Genomic DNA, 13,624 nt, shown 5'->3' on the forward strand with positions numbered 1-13,624 from the left:
TTATCACGAAATTGATTTCCTTCCTGTCAAACAACAACAAAGCCGAGCAGAGAATCGTAATGCACACAAGTACTCTAACTCTCTCACAAGTACTCTAACTCTAAAGGCAGACAAATAGATATATGAACATGTCTTTGAGAATACATGTCAAATACCTTTGAGCCATTGATATGTTGTGTTTTTGTTATTTTAGACTATTATGAAGCCAATTCCCTGATCCGCCAGCAGATGGGAGTAGCGCAACAGCGTTCAAACAAACCATCACAAACGCACACATGCTTGTACACGCACACTAATGCTATCTGATGAGGATGTTTACGTACATTTCGTCAGCTGTTAAGCAGACACGTCCTTGCGAGCTATCTAGAAAATGCTTCTAATGCCATACATTTAGATTCACATTACTATGGATGCATCTCATGAAGCAACAAATAGGAGAAAAGTCAGACCCTTTCCTGCCCTTACACAGCCAGAAATTCCACTTCCTGTCAGTCAGGCACTATGAACACAGTGGTGAGGAAAACCGGCACCATGAAAAATGTATGAGACATAAGAGAGAAAGGTGAATGAGGGTGTCACGATCAACAGGAGCTGCTCAGCAGCCCAGAATCTATCTCCAGTGTATGTGTGTGTTGGCCACCAGTTTTAAGAGCGGCGTATGGCTCATGCAGTGCAGAATCTTTTGATTCTCTCTCTCTCTCTCTCTCTCTCTCTGTGAGGGTCTGAGCTTAACTGCCGTGTTTCCAGCTGTGCAAAACTTAGAATTACATGAGCCGCTTTATACAATATGGAATTGTAAAGTCGCCCACCCTTGGCCTTAACGCATCACTGAAGATTCACAGTACTTGACCTCACCCATCTTGTATTCCTCTATACTCTTTGTTTGTATCATCTTTTCTACTTTGTAGACACTCTGTCTTCTTTACCATGAAAATATTAGCAAATAAAATATTAAAAGTCCCGGTGAAATCAAAATGTACAATTCCTTTTTTTTTCTGAAATATTACAGCGTTTATTGTTGGTAGCTTATCATTGTGGGTCATTCTCTTTTTAAAATGATTGTGCCCTCTAAATCTTAAAATGTATATAATCCTAAAATCTGAAAATGCACTTCCACCTTTAGTGACTATCCATCTCAAATGTGACCCTGGACAACAAAACCAGTCTTAAGTAGCACAGGAAGTAATTGCCAAAAATAATAAGGTATGGGTAAAAATTGCTGATTTTTCTTTCATGCAAAAAATCATTAGTATATTAAGTAAAGATCATGTTCAATTAAGATATTTGATAAATTTCCTACTGTAAATGTTTAAAAACTTTATCTTTGTGAATGGATTGCCTGCTGCAGTGCCTCAGATTAACAACTTCAAAGGCGATTTTCTCAATATTTTGCTTTTTATGTACCCTGAGATTCCAGCTTTGCAAACTGTTGTTGTCCTGCCAGAAAGTATCCTTTACTAACAAACCACTTATCAATAGAAAGCTTATTTCTTCAACTTTCAGATGATGTAAAAATCTCAATTTCGAAAAATTGACCCTTAAGAATGGTTTTGTCGTCCAGGGTCGCAAATGACGTAATTTAAACAGCTAGAGAGGAGCATCCATTGACTCCTCCCCTTCAGCTGTCAGTCAGCTGACAGTTCCATTTCAATATACAACAGCTGTTTTTATAAATCCAATCAATTACCAGCTTAAAAAAAATGACCCTGGAATTAAAAAGTGTAAACGTGGAAAAAATAATTCTAAATATATACATATTATAATTGTTCCTCAATAGGTTGTTTGCACATGACATCATGGCACTGAGCAAAGTGCCCGGTGAAGGGCAGAAAGGGATTTTCTCCATAGGAATTCACTACAACAAACTGAAAAAACATGTTTTGCTTCGTTTTAGTCTGTTCATTATGGGGGAAAATGTGAGTATTGACTGAAATACGGAGATAAAAGTGGCTTGTACACCTAAATCTGTGGTCGGGATGCCCCGAGTCAGATGACTTTCTAAAACACTTAATGAGGTTTAACGTTCCAAAACAATGACCAGGTGAGCTCAAATGTACTTCTCAAGAACCCTGTCATGACCACTAGCTGCAAAGATCGAGTCCTGATTAAACGGATAAAGTGACAAATCTCGCGTTAAGCATTACTTCCCCATGGAAGTCCATTATAATGAAACAACGACCATGTAAAACCAAATTTCTATCAAACCTTAATTGTAATAAACACTAGCTGCTGTTAAAAGATAAGCACTTATTCCAGGGATAAGAATAGTTAAGCTTGTCCTTTATAGAAGTTCATTATAAAGAAACCACATAACGTGGCTCCAGGCAGTGACAAACTGAGACCAACTTTTATGTTTCTGTTCATGTTTGATATCAGTGAACAAATGTATTTGTTTTGGTTTTCATTGGTTGTTGTTTTGATGCTTTAAGATGTTTCCTTATAATGGACTTCTATGGTGGTGGGTGAGGAGAGGCCCCCCTCATATGATTTTAAAATGTTTTGAGTGTACATTAATATATAAATATATAAATGCCTCATTCATTCATTCATTCTATGGGAAAGAAGCAAGATTTTTTTCCTTTATTCATTTAATAATTGCTCATTCTTTTAACGGAAGCTAGTGTTTATTTGCAAGTAAGGTATGACAGAAATTTGGGCTCACCTGGTCATTGTTCAGGTCGTTAAACATAGCTACTTTGAGTTTGTGATAGTGAAATCCTATGGAGGACAATCACTTGCTGCCCTCCGGCAACGCCTTGGCCCTCATAAAACCATGTGATTGCAAACAAACTATTATGGTAACTCAACTATGGCACCTATTGTGCAACAATGATTTTTTAAAGGTTAGAGAATTTATTTACCTAAAACATAACTGTATAGGAAATGCCCAAGACCACACAAGATACCTGTGTCGGGAAAACAAAGTGTATTTCAGGATACGAAAAATATACATGAAATAAATTTTTGAAAATAATAAAAAATACATATGATAAATAAATGAAAAAAAAGTGTTGATTGTGTTAATAGGAGCTTTTTAGACAATGGTTTCTATATCAGCAACAAAAAATTATGTAAGATGGAAACCAGGTAAAATGAAATAAAAAATAAAAAGCACAAAACAGTAATTCACAAATTTACATTAGGAATAATTTATCTCAAGGCATTAATAATGATATGTGTAATAAGCAGTTTTGTGATACATGATGGTTGATATCTCTTTCCTTTTCCCCCACACAGACTTGCTCTCTCTCTATCTCTCTTTCTAAACATGCCCCTCTGCCTTCTACATCTGCTGAGCACACAGTTAACAGACCGACCTGATGCTCCGCATCCTGATTCGCCCATCTAACCTGTCACCTCTTAATCTCTGAAATGCCACCCGATACACACACTAAACACACACTCGCCTGACAGGCCATTTGAAAAGCCATCCAGGGGCTTCTCTCCTCTGCTAACACGCTCAGCCCGGTTCTGTGAACAATCCCGCTCATTTCTCTGCACACCGAACCCCCTCGTACCGATTTTATGTGGATTACATCACAAATCACTTTATCTCCCGGAACTCGGTGAAGAAGTCCACTCTCTCCACCCAAGCATCTAGACAGCTGTCTCAGGGCACAACCTGGCACTGATCGGTCAAACCAAATGGATTGACATTTTTTTTGTGGTTATACTACTGTGTCTATGATGTCTGCTGTAGTTAAAGTCACATTTCACCCCAAAATTTACATTTCTGTCATTATTTATAGAAAATCTTGTAACACTTCGTATAGGGGGCAATTCTCACTATTAACTAGTTGTTATTAGCATGTTTATTATTGGCACATTGGCTGTTTATTAGTACGTATAAATCACATATTCTGCATGACCACATTCTACATCCCTAACCCTACCCAATACCTTAACCTAACAACTAACTTATTCACTTTTGATAAGCAGCAAATTAAGAGTTTATTGGGGGAAAAGTCATAGTTAATGGCTTGATAATAGCGAGAATTGCCCTCTATACTGAAGTGTGACCGAAAATCTTGTATGACCGCTCTGGTCTATAACAAATTTTATATTGAATTACACTTCACCTCATTATTTACAAAATATTTAGTTTGGAAGTCATCATTCACTTTCATTGTACAGTAAAGAACAACTTGGAAATCTGCTATAATCATCCTCTTCTGTGTTTCACAGAGTAGCAGACGTGATACGGGTTTCAAACGGAAGACAGACTTTTCATTATTGGTGAACTGATCCTTTAATATCCATCTGACAATCCCCTGCCTGACTCAGAAAACCCTCTGAGATTCACACATTGTTTTGCTCTGAGAAACACCAGGCAAGACTGTAAAGGCGGGCAAGTGGGAACTGATCCGGAATAAGGTATCGTTTTCCTTTACACTTCTCGCAGGTAACCGCCGAGGAACACAGATAGTACCAGATCAGTGCTTTTGGGGCCAGTTCTCCCCTGAGCATGTGAATGTATGAAATGCTGCTTTAGGGAGAACACCACTAATGTTTCCCTGTCATTAGCAGGCTGGCTAAAAGCCCCTGTGCTCTAACCTCAGTTACAGAGCATCCCCTCTGGGAGAGCACTGAATGTGTAATACAAAGCAATATTCCGCCATGGCTGTATATCAACTTCCTGCGTGCATGAAAAACAAAGTTGGGGCTGGCCCTTTCGCAGGAATCCAATAGGCGAGCCTCGACCGCGAGCTTTGGTGGTAGAGTAATTTGTATGCAAAGCAAATTTTCCGTAAATCAATTATTTCAAAAACATATTTAAGGCACCGATGTACTTTGTTCTTTGAGCGACACCGTGTTAGAGCTACCGCGTTTGATGTTAACAACAGCGCTAGAGGACGACGGCTACGGATAACACCTGTGGAGAAATCAGAGACTGCTGCGCTTTAACACGCTTTCTTGTGCTCTTCACTTTTTTCAAAGGCAGAGTCACAACAAATGCTGTTGTGGCTTGTTTGCACTTCAGAGGGAGATAGCGTTAATGCTTGTGTCATCCTCTCAAAATGAGGTTAGGAGACACAATAGAACAGAAAGTGTATAGACAGCAAGGATTAAATTAAAATTGTTGGTGTATTTTAGCCACAGCTTTTTTTGTATCAATATTTGTAACTTGTGGAAAATATAAGCGTACAAAATCTATTAAATATTTTAATATATATATGATTCACCAGCAGCATAAATTAAGAGACATTTTCATTTGATTTCATTTTTCATTTTTCATTTCTTGATGCATTGTGACCATTCCAGTCCAGTGTCTGTTCAATTACAAATATTACTGTTGCATTGCTTTAAAGTAAATATGAGCTTGTTTACTTTGCTGTATTTGAGGTCTAAACAAATTAAGAGCATCTTTTCTGTTATTTTGACCTGTTTCTCTAGTTTTTATTTTTTTCTAAATAAATACAAATAGAAACAATATTTTTTTGTAATTTGGTGAAATATTGTTAATAGTTTGAAGAATGTAACAAAAATTACCTCTTTATCTAAACACATTCCTATAAATAGAAAAACGAAATTAAGAAAAACTGAAAGTAACTTTGAGTCTCTTAATTTTTTTGATGGCTATAGATATATATATATATATATATTACATTAATTATTTATTGAATTTATTATTCTATTCTATTATAAATATATTATTTTTATTTAATAAAACATATAAAATTGGCCTAATACAACAATTACTATTAATGTTTTTTGTTTTCTAATTCACTACAGTATATCTTCAATTACATCATTATTTTTGCTTTAATCATTACCCATTTTACATTCATACCAAAACATATTTTTTTTAAATATATCTTCTATTTACTTTATGGATATGATACATCTTTGTTAGGGCATCCCCTCAGTTTGTAGTTTGGTGGTTAGAATGTCAAAATATGTGCCTTTGTAATGCTGGTGACCATATAACTATGTGTTGAACACTGAAGAGAGATATCAGCCAACTGGAAATTTCCCAAGACATTAGTCCTAGCTGCTTTAATATTAAAGAAAGAAAGAAATCGCACCACCTCAAACCTCGCAGCTTTAAGACAAATGGAGAAATTGTGGTGTTAATAGTCTGGTATCGTCCTCCAGTGTAAGAATCTAATTATCTCTGGTCCATCTTATTGGGGAGCGAGTAATTGTTTCAACGCTGCATAAGCCAAGAGGCTGAAACGGCAGAATCTGTAAGCTAATGGCTCCTTAAACAGGTTTCCATACCCTGAAAGAATAACCCAAAGAGACTCCATCTCGCTCTCATTATCCCTCAGCAATGCTTAGAAGAATGGAATTCTGGGTAATATTGACTCTGATGGTTCAACTAAAAGGCTCATGTAGGTAGGTGAAAACTTTAACGGCCTAGACAAAGACATCAACACGCGCACACACACACAGCTAAAGATTTTCTCATACCTCCAGGTTCAATTTCTTCTCCACCCTCAGTCAGTGTGTTATCTGTCAAACAAAAGCATAGAGATGTCAAAAGAAGTCTTAAATCTAAAATCTCAAATTAATCAACTTAAACACATTTCTGCGCTGAAAAGAGCAACAACCAGTCTATACATATATATATATATATACAAGGAATAGCTACTGTGGATAATACAAGCCACAGATTTGGCACGGTGAAGTTCTCTGATAAAGGTGAAATGAGCTGAGGAATATCCTGTTATTGTGTTGTAGGCCCTGCTGGAGCGCATATACATGCACCAGTTGATTCTGCATCAACAGAAGCTTTTGTGTGCCGGCTGATAAAAAAATGGGCCATGTGAAAGTGTACTGTAAGGGATTTTGGTGAAAGACAGGATGAAAACGGAAAAAGAGAGAGAGTGGGATTGATTGATAGAGAGAGAGAGAACTAATACACGGGGATGGGGGGGGGTAAGAATGGCAACCCTTCGAGCCTCTGAATTGGATCAAGAGGAAAAGAGAGCGAATCAGAGCCCTGGCTAAGTGAAGCGGTGCTAAAGGCCAGGGCTTGGCTGCCAGTCAGATATTCACTGAATGAAACCGACGCTAAGCTAGCCGAAACTGCTGGGGCAGGAAAAGCGAGGGAGAGAAAGAAAGAAAACGTGGTGCTTGATGTGTTGTGAATAAGATAGAATCCTGATAGGTGTTGCCATGTCAGGTCATCCTGATCCGACGTTTACAATGAGGTGTAACAGCGTCCACAAAAGAGGTGACCGGTGTCCCTGGTTTTGTGCAGAAGTAAACAGAACCACACAAAGCCACAACACAAAGGCTTACAGTAGCTCGGTGGGGTATTAGACACTGCTCGAAGCCATTCAGAAGTAATGTTTTATAATGTGCTCGTGAAAACCTCAATAATGTTGAAAAAACCCTTGTGTGCAACTGAAGCAGAGACCGAGTCTGGTTTTGATGCTAGTATTAGCTGACAGCTACAGTCCTGTGAACTTTTCTCAAAGCGGTAGTAAAAAGTCATAATGTTCTAAAGTCTTAGGAGACTTTATTTTGTATCTGGTTTCTTTTATCACAGTCTGTATTTTCAATCAGATGTAGAAACCATGCTCGCCTTTTCGGCTCAACATTTAACCGTTTTGGTAAAAAAATAACATGGAAAACCTTTTGTAACTGGACCAAATCAGTAAGTTATGTTGCATATGCGCATTCATTTTCATTTGAACACTTACGTCTGCGGGTGTTTCTCTCTTGTCCGTGTTTTGAACGACTCCGATGAGAAAACGATTCAGCGAGTCATTCATTAAGACACTTTCTTCGTTCATGAATAAATCAGTAATTTGAACTGGTTGAATGATTCATAAATTATCGCTGCCACCTGTTTTAGTTTCACATTTAAAGAAGCCTAACATTTCTCTTCATAAACATTGCTGTACGAATGAAATGTGTCGTATTTGAATTAGTTCCCACTTGAAAAATTTGTATTTGAGTATTTCCTAAAGGAAGCTTTATACAATATATTGTAATATACAGTATAATACAGTTTACTATAGTAAATACGAAATGCTTCATTTAGATCTGTGTATTAAAGGGATAGTTCGTTCAAAAATAAATATTACATCATTTAATCACCTTCAAGTTATTTCAAATCTGTATAAATGTATTTGTTATGATAAACACAGAAAAATATTTTTGGAAAAATGATTGAAACCAAACAGTTCTTGGACCCATAGTAGGAAAAATGACTTTATAACAGTTTGAAGAGTTCTGCCATTTTGATTTTCCTACTATGGTGGTCAATTGGTTACAAAAACTGTTTGGTAACAAGCATTCGTCCAAATATTTTCTCTGTGTTCAACCAAACAAAGAAATGTATACAGGTTTGGAACAACTAGAAAGTGAGTAATTCCTGACATCATTTTCATTTTTGGGTGAACTTTCCCCTTAAGGAAATGTTGGTTTATTTTGTAGATTTCAATTATGAACATGGCACAGCATCGTGATACAACTTACATTTACATTTAGTCATTTAGCAGACGCTTTTATCCAAAACTTGGTACCAATATACTACAGCTGGCATAGTAGCGTTAGATGTGTTTTTGGATTAGTGACAACCCTACTAGGTTTGTAGTCCAGTCGAAACCCCGAGATAAACCCAGATTAGATTGCAGTACTAAAATGCTCAGCTGTCTCTTTGACAGTGGTTTAGCAGATTTGGAACTGTGTCCATGTGTGTAAGCTGGATTTCAAGCCTAGCGCTGAGAATTAGCTTAGCCCTAAAGCATTTGTAATGCCGTACCTGCCACCGTGTATTGCTCATCTGGAAAACACGAATTAGTCACAATGAAACACCTTTATCGCTTTTTGTCCCTTCGTGGATGTAATAAGGAGGCATCCAGATGAAGGCCATGTAATCTGTTTGTCTGGAAGTCAACAAAGACGATTTGCAAATCTACATTTGAATGGACCAGTGTTAAAAGACGTTTCAAACAGAGACCTGCTGAGAACACGCAAGGCAAACCGCATTCCAAATTAATAATGTTTCATTGTGTCAGTGCCTGAACGACAAGGTCCTATTCGTTTTTCATTAGTTTCAATCTAAATTTGGTCCTGAGCGATTCAATTATGAAGCAAAGTGCATCACCCCATATCCTTCATCCCAATCAAACAATCTAAAGTAGATTCCCTGTGAGAACACAAGCAAACTGTTTCAGGGATACGCTAAGTAAACACAAACTCTTGTTTACAGCCAATTGCAGAGCTGTCATTCGCAACACAAAGCTTGATTCATCAAGGGCCGACATTGCGATTCAGATGCTGCAGATTACATTTCGTCTGGCTTGTTTGCAAAGGTGAAAACTGCATTAGCAAAAAACGTCACTCACCATCCTCCATTTTAGCATCTTCCTCCTCCTCCTCCTCATGGCCGTCATTATCTGTGAAAGACAGGAGAGAGAACGGAAAGGTCAAAAGCTACATCGTCAAACCTGACATAATCAAAAAACCAGCCCTGCGAGCATGGATTAGCGCCGTAACTAGAATTTAGCAAAGCAGGAATACAATAACATCTTTTTGCAGCAGTGGACCTTTTCGAGACCTAAGAATGGAGCTGAACAGGAAACAGAGGCAGAACAAGCATTGATTTTTACATTTAATCCAAGGTTTCTCTAAGGATTGAAAATATGTGGTTTGTTGAGTCCCGCAGGCAGTTAGCTCTAATGTAAGCTGAGCAGAGACAAGCAGACAGCTCACAGTCTGTTTGATCCGGATTGATGTATTATTTGAGTTCAAGCTGCTATCAAACACTCATCTGTGAAAAGACAATCGTGCTGTTTGATATTATCCATGCGCCAATTAAATTCAGCATTTGCAGAGGTATTGAGATTTAACTGGGGTTAGTTGGTTAAGAGAAGCGATGCTCAACTGCATTTGTGGTGAAGAAAGAACAAAACATTTTATATAATTATAAAAAAATAAAGGTAGAATAGAAAAAAATGCTAAATAAGAAAAATTCAAAATAAAATTCTTAGAAAGTAAATAACTGACATAACTCTTTCACCGCCATTGACGAGTTATTACGGCAATCAGTGTTTGTACTGTTGTACAGCAGGTGGTGCTATTACACACCTTTGGGAAAAAGTACAGAATCCGAGAACGTATAGGTTTTACCGGTTTTTAATGATTGTTCTGAGTGTAATCTGGGCGGAATCTGTGACAAAAAACGTTATTTATCTCAGCTGTTTAATCAAAACGAGGCATTCTGGAAGAAACCTACCCATATCTACTGAGTGATAAAAAACGAAGAAATGAAGATAGAAGAATACGGTTTCTTTTGTTTAAAAGTTGAGACTCTGTTCTTTCAATTGACATATTGTTTGTCCATATATTCTTTACAGAAAATTTACTGTGAGCCATTAAAGTTGGGTAAAAATGTTATAAAACACTGGCGGCAACTTATTTTTTAAAAGGCTGGCGGCAAATGAGTTAAATGGATAAACTCCAAAATTTAACATTCTGTCATTATTTGCTCACATTCTTGAAATTTCAAACCTGTATGACTTTCTTCATTTTGCAAAATACAAAATAAGTTTGAAAAATGTTGGTAAAAAAACAATTGGTCCCCATTGACTTTGTTTTTTGTCTCCACACAATAGAAGTCAATGGGGACCAAAGGTTTTCGTTCACCAACATTTTTCAAAATATTTTCTTTTGTGTTTTTTGCATGCATACAAATAGATTGATTTTGGGGTGAACTATCCCATAAAAAGACCTGCAGAAAGCATACAGCATACAATTTAGAGTTTATCTGCTTAAAAACTCGGATTTCAATTTCAAAAATATTTTTTATTACGTCATCATGTTTTCACTGTGTTAGTTAGCTTTATTTTTGACTTAATATTACTTAATCAAAACCACTCAACTTATATTACATATCATATTGCAAATGAACTCTTCAAATATAATCTTAAATCTTAGTATGTGCAAACAAATTGGCACATTTGTGGATGTGGGCGATTTTGCTTTGTGTCCCACCTTGCAAAGTTTCTTCATGGTTTTACAAAGCCAAAAGCATGTTTCACAACCTGTCCATGTTGGCATGGTCTATAGGATGCAATATTTGGCTCTTTTTGAAGTATTGTTGGATTAGAGCTGCAGTTTAGGATTTACTGTAGAACAAGTAAGCGAGTATTTCAAACCTATCACACTCCGCCGGCTACTGCAAATATACAGGGATCAGCATTCCTTCAGTGCTTCAGCTCTTTTTATCAACTCCTCTATTCTCTTTTTCCCTCTCTTCTCTCCTGTGCAGGTTTACTGCTCTGTTTAACTCTGTTGTATATCCAGCGCGCTCTTCTTTTACCTCTGTTATTTTTCACACTCTCAGCTTAGAATTCCAGCCAAAAAGTCAATATGTCTTCTGAATTCTCTCTTTCTGTTTAATTCTCATCTTGCGTGATGCCAAACCTACTGGACCTGAAGCCCAGCAACCCCAGCCAAGGCTTTTCCCTGGCTGGTTACAGCTTGTTAGCCATCCCTGACGACTGGTAGCTATTACCACAAACCAAACAGGTTCCAATTCATACACCGCTAACATTTAATTGGTTCTGTTCTTCCAGACTCTTTCCAATATACCAAATATTCAACAAAGAAATTTTTCTTTTATCAGAATGTACTTCTAAACATCAATTCAGTTCCTGTTGAAAAAACTTCAAATTTGTCCCTCACTGAATATCTCGTCCACTTAGATATTCATCACAAGATGGGTTGCGAACGGCAATTCACGTCGACTTCAAAAATAGCTTTGTTATTCGGTTTCTTCAGCCTCCAGCAGGCCTCATCAGCACGTCATCCTCACAGACAGACACAACATCACACGTTGACGCTTCAGCCTTTAGCAAAAGCTCTCGCTTTGATGAAATGCTCCTGTCATCTGTTCAGGAGCGAAAGACTCTTGAAGCTGGGGCCATGTTTCTCTTTTGTTTAACAGCGAATAACAGCACACTCCGCATTTATCTAGAAAAGAGCGAGAAAGCTGTGACATCATAACATGCTGAGTAATGCTGGTCACAGAGTAAAACCTTTGGACAACCTTCAGCAGAGAACAAGCGCTCTTCGTGCAGAAATGCTGCCAGCTGATTATACAATATCACAATGAGAGCGATGTAAATGTTACGCTGTGCTATGCTGCCGTGTGCTTTTTTGCACCTTCATTTATGCTAAATGCAGAATGCGACATATTTGTGCTTGCTGCATCGTTGGGCTTTATGGGTGGTGAAGACCGCAGGTGATTGTAACAGAGGCTGTGTTATTCAGTTTGTTTACAGAAGGTAAGAGTGTTCATAAATATTCAGCATATGCTCAGTGGAGTTCTCCGTAGAAATGAGGGGTTGTTTTAAACAATAGGTTAATGTGGAATATTATTACAAATATTAATACATTTTTAATAATAATGAATAAAATAAAAACAGAATCACTTTAATTGCCAAATACTATGAGTTGGGTAGTTGACAAATAAATCATACATGTGTCCTATATTGTGCGACATATCAAATTTTAGAAAACAAACTGATAATATTACATTGATTTATATTATTTATATTTATCATATAAAATAGCATAAGAGATTTTATCTTCATTGTTAGTTTTTTTCCTATATTTATTGCGTCACACCCTAGGACTAATTTGAATTTTAGTCTGTCAGAAACCCAAATAAATTTACATTGACGCATTTTGGAGATTCTTTTATTCAAAGTGATATACAATATAGTGCATTTATTCATAATAACAATACTATTTATCTACAGTGACATAAAATATAACAAACAAGTCCATAAAATAATGAAATAATTATGATTTGCTCTTTTTCCTTTTTACCTTTTGTCATAAAAATTTCTGGTTAAACATTATAATAAAGTTGTGCATGTTAACTTTAGGTAATTTATTAGATAACATGAATTAACAATGAACTATACTTTTACAGGATTTATTAATCGTATTTAATGTTAAAGATCCAGTGAAATCTAGCGTCATCTAATAGTGAGGTTGTGAATTGCAACCAATGGCTCACTTCTCCCCCCCCCTCTCTTTTGAAGCCTTATGGCAGCTGACACAGAAAGAAGAAATACATTTCTTTGCTGAAACTGATAATGTTACGAAACGCGCTCTGTAGAGCAGTTTGTCTGTTTAGGGCTACTGTAGAAACAATATGATGAATTCCTTGCAATTGGACCCGCGATCTATGTAGAATATACTATACTTTCAGTAATCTGTAAAAACAAAGTTCTATTAGAAAAGTTGCTTAGTTTTATTGTTTTCTTTCAAAAAAATGTTGCATTGATTATGTGAGCCACAACAATAGACATCTAAATGGAGTCAGAAGACAAGCAAGCAAGCTAACCAGAGACGGTTTTAATTCCTCTGACCAGATGGACTGCACGCGCACAGACACCAGCAGACATCCTCTCTATTTGCACCTCAAGGAGAGCCAGACATGGGCTTCTGGGGGCCAGAGAGTGTGCTGGAACATGCTGCCTTTCAATCTGCTTGTGTCTAAAAGCATTTTAATCAGTTTCAGGGCCTCCCAAACCTATCAATGACTTTAATAAATCAATTAAAGCGCTGGAGTGCGACAAATATCCTTATCCCTTTTCCTAATGGATTATAAAGGAAAAAAGAATACCTATTTAAAGATATCTCATGCTGC

The 13,624-nt window shown here is 37.0% G+C and overlaps 1 protein-coding gene across 2 annotated transcripts in view; it reads right to left on the reverse strand.

Annotated features, from left to right (window-relative positions):
• macrod2 (mono-ADP ribosylhydrolase 2) overlaps positions 1-13,624 on the reverse strand; it is a 473,143-nt gene that overhangs the window by 24,981 nt on the left and 434,538 nt on the right. The window contains exons 10-12 of one of the 2 annotated variants that reach the window (XM_056760614.1): positions 9,306-9,356; positions 6,415-6,456; positions 2,862-2,906 (exon numbers count right to left, since the gene is read on the reverse strand). In XM_056760614.1, the coding sequence (XP_056616592.1) occupies positions 2,862-2,906; positions 6,415-6,456; positions 9,306-9,356 (138 nt within the window). The remainder of the gene's footprint in view (positions 1-2,861; positions 2,907-6,414; positions 6,457-9,305; positions 9,357-13,624) is intronic. The other variant, XM_056760615.1, reaches the window with a different exon arrangement.

This window comes from Triplophysa dalaica, chromosome 11, assembly GCF_015846415.1.
Source record: "Triplophysa dalaica isolate WHDGS20190420 chromosome 11, ASM1584641v1, whole genome shotgun sequence".
NCBI classification, from domain to species: Eukaryota; Metazoa; Chordata; class Actinopteri; order Cypriniformes; family Nemacheilidae; genus Triplophysa; species Triplophysa dalaica.